General features: G+C 45.2%; 1 protein-coding gene across 1 annotated transcript in view; it reads right to left on the bottom strand.

Moving 5' to 3' along the window:
- The window catches only part of LOC102202807 (formin-1), a 48,217-nt gene that overhangs the window by 21,323 nt on the left and 15,429 nt on the right, over positions 1 to 11,465 (bottom strand). Inside the window, exons 5-8 of the mRNA XM_005742762.1 lie at positions 10,419 to 10,480; positions 8,413 to 9,113; positions 6,282 to 6,423; positions 1,177 to 1,264 (exon numbers count right to left, since the gene is read on the bottom strand). Of these exons, the coding sequence (XP_005742819.1) occupies positions 1,177 to 1,264; positions 6,282 to 6,423; positions 8,413 to 9,113; positions 10,419 to 10,480 (993 nt within the window). The remainder of the gene's footprint in view (positions 1 to 1,176; positions 1,265 to 6,281; positions 6,424 to 8,412; positions 9,114 to 10,418; positions 10,481 to 11,465) is intronic.

Raw genomic sequence — 11,465 nt, 5'->3', positions numbered from 1 at the left:
TTGAGGTCGCCCAGTCACTTCCACGGGTGCATTTGACCCCCCCCTGCTCTTAACCCGAGCGCTGCCTTCTCTAGTTCCCTGCTTCCCACTCTCTCCCTCCCTAGTAGCTGTAATTACATTACATGTACCATGTCCTTTTAATTTGGCAACAAAGGGGAGGCAAGCAGGCGAAGCAAGGGACTAGCGCCCTCAGAAGTGCTTATTAAGGTGCTGTCCTTCATTGTCAAATTCAAATTGTCCATTTCGCATACACCTCCCATTAAAGCACAAGGAAGCAGCCTCACGCTGGGTGTGAGCCGGCCTTTTTTTACCAAACTGACACTGGAACAGAAGAGAAACTGAACTGAAAGGGGGGAGAAAAAGAAATCGAAACAGGATGGTTGTCCTGGTGTATCCGCTTTTCTGGCTTGTGTTTTGAGTTGGTTTTATGTGGTAGCGCAGTGTCTGCTAACTGTGGAACGTGGTTTTGTACATGCTTAGATCATTAGTGGGGTGTCAGTCCCATTAGGCTTGTGGAAACCGTCACTGGCTACAATAAACAGATCTGCTGGCCGCATGCTCAGACAAGCAGGCGGCAGCCATTCTCCGCCACAGTCCCAGGGCCGGACTAATTCCTGGCCCACCTATGATGTCCCCAACACACATACTATGCGTTTACTCACCCATGCAGGGACTTTAGACATGCACATGTATGCGTGCATTTTCCACAGAACAGTCAAGAATGCAATCAATCTATTCAGCTCTTAAAATGAAGGAGATGGCAATTTGACTTTAACCAGCACAGGAGGCCTGTCAGAAAAAGCGAAAGGCTGCTTTCATCGCGACGTGGCCGTCTCACAGTTTGACAAATTGAGGCATTTTCTTTCCCACAGTGGTAACTGGAAAAATCATCCACTTTCCACTTGAAACAAATTAATCCAGAAAAAAAGTGTCTGGAGTTACAAATTAGTAGCTGTCAAGACACTGGAAATTATCCTCTGCTGCAGAGTTCACTATCTCATCTCTAAAAATAACTCCATCTGCATCTCCTCAGGAGTCCTGCTCACTTTAATGGTGAAGAGGAGAGTAAATGTAGTTTATCGCAGCTGAATCGGAATACGAGTTTGTTCTGTGAAAGGCAGGAAAATAGTGTAGTGTTTGCAAGCTTCTAGATGACGCTGGAAAAGATTTTTTCACCTTGCTGAATGTCCTTCATCTCCAGATGCAGGCTTGATATCAGGATGCCAACTGCCTGGGAACGCTTCCCGTCCAGCAGCTTGATAATCTGGGGAGAAAGAAAAAAACCAAACAAACCACAAAATAATTTGCATTATAAAGTATGGAGAGAGTTGGGGGTGGGGTGGGGGGATTCAAATATGAAATATGGGTTATAGAAAAATGAAATTTTTTAGCTTAACATGACATTTACGCAAATCATCCCTCATTATTCAAAATGTGACATCAAATAACCTGAGGAACAGACGGTGAATAAAAAGTTCATTCGAGCAGCGAGAGGGTGGGTTAAATTCACCAGTTCCCCTCGTTGGCAGGTGACGGACGACCAGCGAGACAGAGCGCCCGAAGCCCCAGTTAGTCCCAGCAGTCGGCGAATCACCCGGGATTGACCCAAATGACCGAACTAATCAGCACTAATTGTGATAACCCATCATCGTGACGCAAACTACCGGGAAATGTGGCGCGCGCACACACATAGCCGGGACCCTCTTTGTCAAGTTACATTAATGAGAAAGCGAACGTTAGGAAAAGCACCTCCTCCAAAGTTTACCAGAAAACACGTGCGAGATATAATCAAAAAATATCAAGTCGCAGTGAAAGTACAAAGGCAAACAGTGGCACCATAAAAGGACAGTCTCGAAGAGCACGGCAAAGAGAAGCAGTGCTTTTATAACAAACTATAAATTCACAGGATTTTTATTTGTGCCTACACATGGTCACAATTACTTATGACTGAATTAGCCGTAAAACCAGAGAAAGTTTTGGCAAGGTAAAGCCCCGCTCTAAAAGTTAATGTGTCAGGCTTCTTCATTAGGTATTATGGTGTTGTCGGCTACTGGGCTGTCCAGTGGGAGCTGGAGAGCAGAAGCCTTAGAAGTTGGTATTGCATTACAGGGCGTTAGTGGGTGCCATGCTGCTTCCAGCTCTATTACCTGGATCACTAGGGATCTCCTACACCGGGGACTATGAGACGGCTGAGTACCAGGCTTTCCCAACACCTCTAATTAACCACTCTGGATGGGCCGCACTAAAAGCGGCGAGGAACCTTTGCAGAAGTCGCCAATTAGCCGAAACAGTTAAGTTAATGAGAAAAGACAAGTGATGTTGGATGCTTGCCTCGAGACACGCAAACAGCTCGGGGTAGGTGGAGAGAGCCGGGAGATGCTGATGCTGAGACAGGTAGACACCAATAGCTAATGGCTCCCTCCGGTGGAGAACAAGAGAACTGACCCGACACGGCTGAGGACGCTCGAGTAACGGAGACGAGTCAAGAGAAAGAGGAAGAAGGGGGGGGGGGGGGGGTCTAAGAAAATAAACAAAATCATGGAAGGAGACACTGAGATGTCAGAGCCTTGAGCTGAAGCAGGTGGCCGGTGTTAGGCGATGCGGCCTGGGTGATGCAGAATCCGAGCCGAACGGATAGTTTACACAGCCACGTCTGAGCGAGCGGCCTGCTCCGCGGTGATGTCTCTCTGACTATCTGTCTGAAATCACCCAGGCAAATGTTACAATAACAACTGGTTCGAGACTTCCCATCAATAACCAATTGCGATACACTCAGCAACCCCAGTCTCGCCCAGAAGTGTTAATCTTACGCCCACTCTCCCACGTCATAGCCACGACTTCAAATATGTCTTTAATAAACGTAGTACGATTGCTCATAAGTTATTGCCATAAACCCGTAAAGCTGCTGTTTGTATAAACTTGATAGAGCTCTGATTTATGTGCATAAAAGAGACCTCAGTTTTTGTGTTTACTAATGTGCATATTTGTACACGCACACACCGGCATATTTAACCGGAATATTCCCTCATCATCATCATCATCATTCCTCCCTCCCCTCCTCGATCCTCAAAAATGCACCGACGTGCCCATCGCCTGCTCCCCCGGTGCCCATACTTTATCGCCTCCACCAGCCATCGGGGTGAAGCCACATGCGTGCAATTATACCCCCGGTCCCGTCTTCCCCGGTGAGAGAGCTCCCCTCTACGTCGTCTCCTCAGCTTTGATATGCTAATCGGCGCAGAGAGACGAGCTCCAGAGTAAACAAGAGCTTTGATTTTTCTATGGCACACATGATAAAGATTAACTCACTCATGTAGGCATCGCCTGCATCCCCCGAGTTTCAACTTTTGGCGTGTGCAGTTGCTGGAAAACGGGGAAGTGGCTCATATGCATAATGTACACACACATTCCTTTCCCACCCACTCATCTCCTCTCGCCGTCCACAGCCCCCGGGGCTGTGGTGTTAGCATGTTCTGGCAACACTTTCTGAGCAAGTGCATAATGACTTGCGGGGGACGTGCCGTCACCACACAGGTGTGTTCAAGCAAGCGGGCAAATAAAAACATACGCAGAAACACACAAATGGAGACAAACAAAGACTCCTTAATACAGATACGGAACCAGATTCGCTGGCAACGTTGGCTGAAAATGAGTGTGCTGACAGATGGGAGGCAGGTAGCCCACATGTGTGTCAGCCGGTATTGCGCAGAGGAAGACGTCACGCCAAACTGAGAAGCTATCACCTACATCCCTGTCCAATCAGAACCTCCAGAATAAAAGAGTCTTTTCAACAGTCGTGCTTCAATCTCTGTTCTGGGCAGACATTTATAAAGCTTCCGAGTGTGTTTAAAGAACCACATGGGGAGAATGATTTTTGCGAAAACTACAGAACAAGACAGATTTATTAACAAACCTCCTACAACTTAGAGGGAGGTGAAGGTGCAGCGCTGCCAGAAGCTTACAGGAAGACAGACAATCAAAAAAAGGAAGCATGTCCCACTGCGCATGAAGTTTCTTGATCTCTTCTACAGAATTTTAGCCAGTGGATCTCAACGTTACTGAAGCAGGGTGGGATCATGTTGACAGAACGGAACAAAAGGCAGCCAACATCCACAGAAGAGCCCTGAATGTCCTTCAAGAAGCCTGGAGAACTACTCCTGAAGACTACTCACAGAAATGATAAGAAAGCTGAAAGAGTTCAGCCTCTGTTAAAGAATAAAGGTGGTCACAGCAAAAATATTGACTTTAAAGTATAAACTGTTTTTGCCTTAGAAATTGTATTTCCATGCATGTTTGCACAGTTTAATAATTGCTGCACCCATTTCCCATTTTTTCCCCAATAACTGAATAATGGCTCGAGACTTTTGCACAGCAGGTCAAGTAGTAGCTTAGCTTCTCATATGAATTTTCTTAGCAAGTTATTCGAATACTTTATTTCTGTTCTGTGATTCAAACGCATCACTACAGTCTAACATTTGCATAGATTATTTAGCCACTTCCTGTCATTTATTAAGCTTCAGAATAACTGATAAAATCCAACCGCTTGCAACCAGGACTATGACGGTGCGCTCACAAAACTAGGTGGAAAGATGACGCAATGAAAATTGTGGAAGCCCTATTCCTTTGCACCCCGAAGGAATTGAAACAGTGTGACATCCTCTCATAGAAGTCTAAGCAGATGCAACTCATGAGCCAAAAATACTTGCCTGTGAATCACATGTATCACTTAATGTAACATGACTAATGCTACAATGTCATCCAAATATCCTGGAGGTTGTGAGCCTGCCTCTGTTTCAGTACTGCAGGACTTCAGACAACAAGTAAACAACGTGTACTTTTATACTCTGCAGTTGCTGGGGGGCCTATAGCGTTCTCTTTTGCACCATCTAAGATATCCTTATCCATTTTCTTTCCTCCTTCCGCTCAGAAGCAGCTAATCTTCTGTTATACTGTTTTCCCTTACTCCCCAGCTTCCCAAAAAGATGTGGCCCGCTTTCCTTTCTTTCCTGTACTTTAACCAGCTGAACTTCTTGGAAACCATCATCTGCTGGTTATTATTTAGATGATCTCCCTCGCAAATTATTTCCCCTCCAGTCACTCCGAGTATAAACTTTCAGGGATAGAAAATTAAGTAAACAAGTTTCTATTATTCCGATGACCTTTCCAGTGAGCTGAACGTCAAGGCAGCCGGAAACAATTCCCCCTTTAACCCCAGAAATAACTGCATAAAGTAAAATTAAATAAAACCACAGTACTGAGAACAAAAAGTCTAAACACAGATAACAAACCCAGCCGGTGTAGCACAAAGGTCCTTCTTTCAAATACCGGGGGGAGGGGACAAGTGTTATGTTGGACATGGGATTTTTTTGATTGTTATGAATTTGTTTCAACATGTTGTTATTAATGGGGGCCAAACCTCCTTTAGAGTGATGTAAGCCCAGACAGGACACAGTTGGCGAGATCTGTGTCTGGATGTGGCTGTCTGTGTTGGATCAAATGTTGGACAGTCTGAGTGACCCGACTGAATCGGGAGATCTTGGGATGGACACACACATACACGTTCTGGCCCTCTGGAGCCGAGTGGAGCCTTAACAAATTGATCAGAAAAGGGGACGTGTATGGATTTAGAGGTTAAAGTCTGGGGCAGCGGCTGATTTTTAACTGCTCGGACGCCTTGGCAGGGACCGCGAGGCGGCCGGGACGCTGACGCAGCGCTGGCTGCGAGAGAGAGAGAGGTGCAGAGTTGCAGGATTTAACACGACGGCATCGAGGAGTCTTTGGTGGGGTAGAGGGAATAGCGGATCAATTGGGCAGAAAGCACATCTGTGTTGATTTTTTGTTCTTGATTTGAAAAATTTACCTTGCACAAAAGGGAAAAAGCATAATCCTGAAGCCCTGGTTACACCACACTGCAGAACTCGATCATAGGGGGGAGAAAAGCACACACCAACACACACATAAGGGAGTGAACTTGATAGCCAGTGTAGGACCTGGCAACTACAGACAACAATCTGGAGGAGGGCTTGATGAGGCTCGCGATCAATTTTTTTCCCTCCTTTTGTTATTTCTTCCTTGGATTTACGAGTGAAGATGACGGCAGACAGAAAGCCTCTATTAAACAAAGCTAGATGAAAAAAATGAAAGAAAAAGCCTGCCCTCAGCTGGCAAAACGTGCAAGATAACCACGTGCAAAAGAATAAAGTGATGAATTAAGCTTTCAACACAGCGCCCAAAGTCAATACAACCCAAGCCGGGGAGTGAGTGGAGCCCAATGATGCTACCTTCTTAGTTTTGGCTTTCTTCTCATACGTGTCCGACAGCGGCTTCTTCTTCGGTTGCAGCGTGGCCTTGGAAAAAAGGTCCTCAAACTCTTTGGCGTTGACGATGTTTGGCTCCTCCAGAGAACACCATAAAGTGTTGTTGCTACAAAAACCAAAAAAAAAACGGATCATAAATTTTTTAGATATAAACAGACCATGAAAAACTGAGGTTATAGCGTGTAAAACATTCGATCACAGTCAAGGCGGCTCATAGAACGGCTAGCAACATGGAGGCTACTTGAATCAAACAGAATTGAGTGTTCTCCATGTTTGGAAGCTTATTTGATGTTGTCCATTTTGCTGTTTGGACAAAAAGCTGGCAGCCACGGTCGCAATCTTGACTTTTAAGAGCGCCGTTTATAACCCGGGTGATAGAAATTAAAGTTTAAAGACAAGCCTGTCTCTGTAATAAACCACCATTTCCAGGCAAAGGACAAAATGCTGTGTTGCAGAAGTTGCCGAGTAACGTGGAAAAAGAAACAAACGGAGGCGCAAAGCGAGAACGAGAGGTGTCCAAGAGTCAAGAGGGCGTTCAGCAGTTTGCTGTTAAAAACACATCTACTGTTTAATTCAACTCAACCTGCCTCACTCTGCTCCCCCCCCACCCCCATCACGTCTGGTCATCAAAATGACATTAACGCCACAATCAGCAGGCTCCTCCCACCTGAAATGTATTCTATTATCTCCTCACACGTCACAGTTCTTCTTGCAGGTCACCATCGAACGATATTACAGCCTGGATGTAAGCGCACTGGGTGCAAGTGCTTGGAGGCTTATCGTGGCTTAAATACCAGAGCAATCAACTGCCTTTCAACAGTGACTAGATCAGGGTCGAGCAAGTTCAGCTGCGTCTCCAAAGCATTTGCAGAGGTGAGCATATTTATCTAGGGCAGCCGAGAGGCTTTATAATGATACCGCCTTAAAAACAAACTAACAAATCCTTGGATTTTGTTCTCTCCCACCTCGAGTCCAACAAACATCTGATGGCTCTGATGCAGGAACGTAGCTTACTAAAGAAACTCAGACCCGACTCCCCCTCCTAGCAAAAAGAAAAAAACCCACAAGACAACTTTCTAATTGGACCACGGCTATAAGTGAATTCTTTAAATCCCCCCCGTCGTACACGCTGCCCACTGTACTCCACATCTCAGGTTACATTCAGACACTGGGCACCATTTCAAACCTCCCCCCCCCAACCTCATAACTCAGACCTTCACACCATTAACACAGATCACACAGCTGATCCAGCTACAGTTAAACATCTGACCCATTTAATGCCCCTTAACAGTTAAATTTATAGCTGACACGAAACTACTGCAGTGCAGACACTTAGTCCTCGAGCGCTGGCCACAACCGGCGAGAGAACACGAACCGCAGCTCAGCTTCTCCCCACTAATCCAGCCATGGAAATACAAGGCCATAAAGCTGAAAGGCTGGCACTCAAAGGCAACAACCACAGCCACAGTAAATGGTCTGGATAATCCACTTACTATTACAGAGCATCTCAATAGGGCCTTTAGATGAGGGAGTGCGGTGCAGCAACCATATCGCTGAAATCTCTTTGAATAGGAGCTTTCAAGCCTTAGACTGAGACCCCATTAGCCCAGAGCCAATAATGCCTACAGCTTCATTTGCACTGGGATGACAGGGCCACTCCTGTGACTGCAGGATATTTGTGTATCTAACCCATGCAGTCCTTAACAGTAGCATGTTTACATCAGTAACAAAGGAAACAGCAAAAGCATCTTTAAAATCATCATACTGAAGTTTGATTTTGAAGTATTAGCTTAAAGTTTAACATAAAAAACAAAACACCCCCCACAATTTACAATATAATGGCTAAATCTATGCTTATAGATTTTTTGGGGACCATGACACACAGTGTGGGACATTTTAAGAGGCAGTAAATTCTGTAGTGTGGTGTGGTGGACAAACCCTGTAAGTGCACCACAGATTTTCAATGACATCAAACCTAGTTTGGCATTTTTTGCTTCACTTTCACTTGTTAGAGTTTGCAGATCTATAAAAAACCCTAAGCTGTAAACTGAAGTCCAGTGGAGCCCCAGTGGAGTGGATCCTGTCTTATACGTACTTGTTGTCCTGTATCTGGATCCGGGTCCAGTACAGAGGCTTCATGGGACACGCAGGCTCGACGGCAGCTTTCCGTGGGGCCATGTCTGCTTTCTGGCCGAGACCGAATCCCCCCATAGGTGGAGGAGGCGGGGGGCCCATTCCTGGAGGAGGGGGAGGAGGAGGTGGGCCACTGCCAGGTAAGCCGGGAGGGGGAGGTGGTGGAGGAGGTGGGGGCGGTGGGCCACCCCCAGGGGGAGGAGGAGGTGGTGGAGGGGGTGGCGGCGGGGCTCCAGTGTTGCCCGGCAAAGGAGGAGGAGGAGGGGGGGGTACTGGTGGCCCTGAGAAACCTGGTAGAGGAGGAGGAGGTGGCGGCGGCGGCGGCGCAGAAGGCCCTTGGTCCATTTCAGCCTTTAGATTCAGTCCGATCGAGTCCAAGTTGAGTTTTTTCGGTAGGTTCTGACTGGGGCTTTGAGCGAGCCCGCCTCCATCGCCCTCGGGGCTCTTAATGAACGTCTCCCGGTCCGTCTGGATACCCACAGTGCGGCAGGTCTTGATTATGGGGTCATCTCCGGTGAACACAGCAACATCGCGGACCTCACGGCGTTCCCGTCCTGCGTTGTACGGCTTGTCTCCTTCCAAACTGGCAATGACTCCCTCCAGGTGTGATATGGAGACCGCGTGCTCACCACGCAGCTGGAACATCTTAAACTCAAACTCTGACTGTAAGAAGAAAATTGCCATGAGAACAAATCCAGAGTATCAGCAACTTTAGTCATTTCCCACCATCCAACAGAACCGTATCAGGTGGCGTTTTCCCCGAGATGAATTTGGACTAGAGTGCCTACTTATTCTTCCAAGTACACGCTTCTTTATTTAAAGAGGGTATTATATCGCTTCATCTTTGTTTTTAGCTTTATTCCAATTAAATTTTTCCCTCAGGTTCGTTTCCAATTCTTACAGTAAAATCCCCAAAGTCCAATTTTTATTTGACATTTCAAACAAGGAGAACCAAACAAAGCAAAGCACTGATTTTAAAGATAAACTGTTTTGCAATAAATCTTACACATGTTCCTTATTAACTCATGTCAGTTTAGAAATAGAATTAGCCCAGCCTCTGTTGTGGTTCGACTACGGTACATGTTTCTCTGAGTCAGCAGTGGATTTGAAAGATTACAACAAAATTTATGGCTTTCACCAGAAATTCAGGAGGTCAGACTTTTTCGTGGGAGTGGCCCAGAGAGCAAATTATCATCAGTGGCACAAATTCTATAACACAGCCAGAACTTTAGTCTGTCTCTTTCATTTTTCTAAGAGCAAATTTGTTTAAATAGGCAGATAAAACAGATTTGATTTTTCAAATTCTTCCAAATCACCGTTTTTGAAAAATGATAAACTAAAAAATTTAAGGGACATTTGATGGGAGCCACCTGTGTGTCTGTGTGTGTGAAAGGACTGAACAGCTGGAAGTTGTAATAGTACACATTAAGTAACCCAAGTTGGCCTCCAGACTTATATTATAGCAAGCGCTTTTAAATTGGTTTGTTCATTTATAATTGCTTCATTTTTCCCACCATCTAAGATCTGTTCTCTGCATAATGTCAGGATTGTAAAACTCCAATTACATTTCATATATCATATGAACATACGTTTGTCCATCGAAGTTTGACAGGCTTGATGTTAGTTCATCACCTGAATAGCTCAAAGGTTCCAGCCTTTTCGTTTGCATACTGAAGCTCCTCCAGCTGAGTATTTCATGCTTACTTAGTGCCATCTTGTGGTCATAACCATCATCTGCTATGAGAACCCAAATTCCTACAGCTGAACTTGTGATTCATTTATATTCATTTAACCACACTGAAATTTAATTGCCTAACTGTGTGCTATAACACGCCTGTCATGACTCAGATGTAAGACCACACTGTCTCTGTTGCCTGCATCAGTATTAGTTTAGTTCTTTTTTGTCCCTTGACCCTTTTTGCTCATTTTCCCCTGTGTCTGGTTTACTGCAGTCATGAGAAAACTTACATGCATCTTTTCCAGCTCTTCCTTGCACTCTCTCTTCAGCTGCAAGAGGGCAGCCTGGTGCTCTGGAAGAATGCAGAACAAAGGCACATTAATGAAGCATATTCTCCATATACTGTGGGGAAAATAAGTAATGAACGCGTCACCAATTAGACCACTAAAAGTGCTCTTGACATGAAATTTTCCATAGACGTCGGTAACAACCCGTCCAATGCACACAGGCAAAGAAATCAATCCATAGATGTCCAGAAATTAAGCTGTGTCAACATCACCAAATTGGTGATGTCTTTAATACTTTACTTTTACAAGACTCAGTAATCACTGCTCACTGTTTTCCAATTATTTTTATAAAAGGGTGTTGAATTATGAATTGATTCAACATATGAATATTTCAACATCAACTTCATCTGTGAAACAGAGCCAGCTCAACAACGTGCACAGCAGCCTTTAAACATGATAAGAATACTAGAGAAGGGCGGATCGCTTTCACTAAACAACTCAACCAACCAGTTTCATACCATGCTGCCGGCTAAAGAAACACCAATAGAAAACATTTAGATAAAAGATGCTGACCTGGTTTCACTGACTGAATGAAAAACAACAAAACTTGCCTGAGATTCATAATGTTATAATAATGTAGCTTATGTGCAAGCTCATTAAGGCTTTTCACTCATCCAACCGCCGGCATTCTGGGGCACTTGTGCCGCTAGTTTATTCTTTACATCACTTCCACTTTCCCACACTGTTACACTGGGTTCTGTCATCTCTCTGGCTGGATCAATTTTCCTGCCTTCAATGAGCTAATCAGTCTCTGTTCCACGTGCCTGAAATCTAAGAACTCATCTGTGACGCTGCCTTTTCAGACATTCATTTGTGCGATTCGCCTCCTTCCCATCTAATGCTGCCCAGTTTTGAATCCTGGGTCTCCACCTGCTTCTTCTCTGCTATCACCTGCATCCTAGCAGGGCTTTAAAACCTAAGGGCCAGTTTGTCCTGACAAACAGTCTAATCCGGCCTTGTGGACTGCTTTGAAAAACATAAAGGACAAAA

This window comes from Pundamilia nyererei, unplaced genomic scaffold (genome assembly GCF_000239375.1).
Source record: "Pundamilia nyererei isolate P.nyererei 1_Seehausen unplaced genomic scaffold, PunNye1.0 scaffold00123, whole genome shotgun sequence".
NCBI classification, from domain to species: Eukaryota; Metazoa; Chordata; class Actinopteri; order Cichliformes; family Cichlidae; genus Pundamilia; species Pundamilia nyererei.
This window is presented reverse-complemented; position numbering and strand designations above follow the sequence as displayed.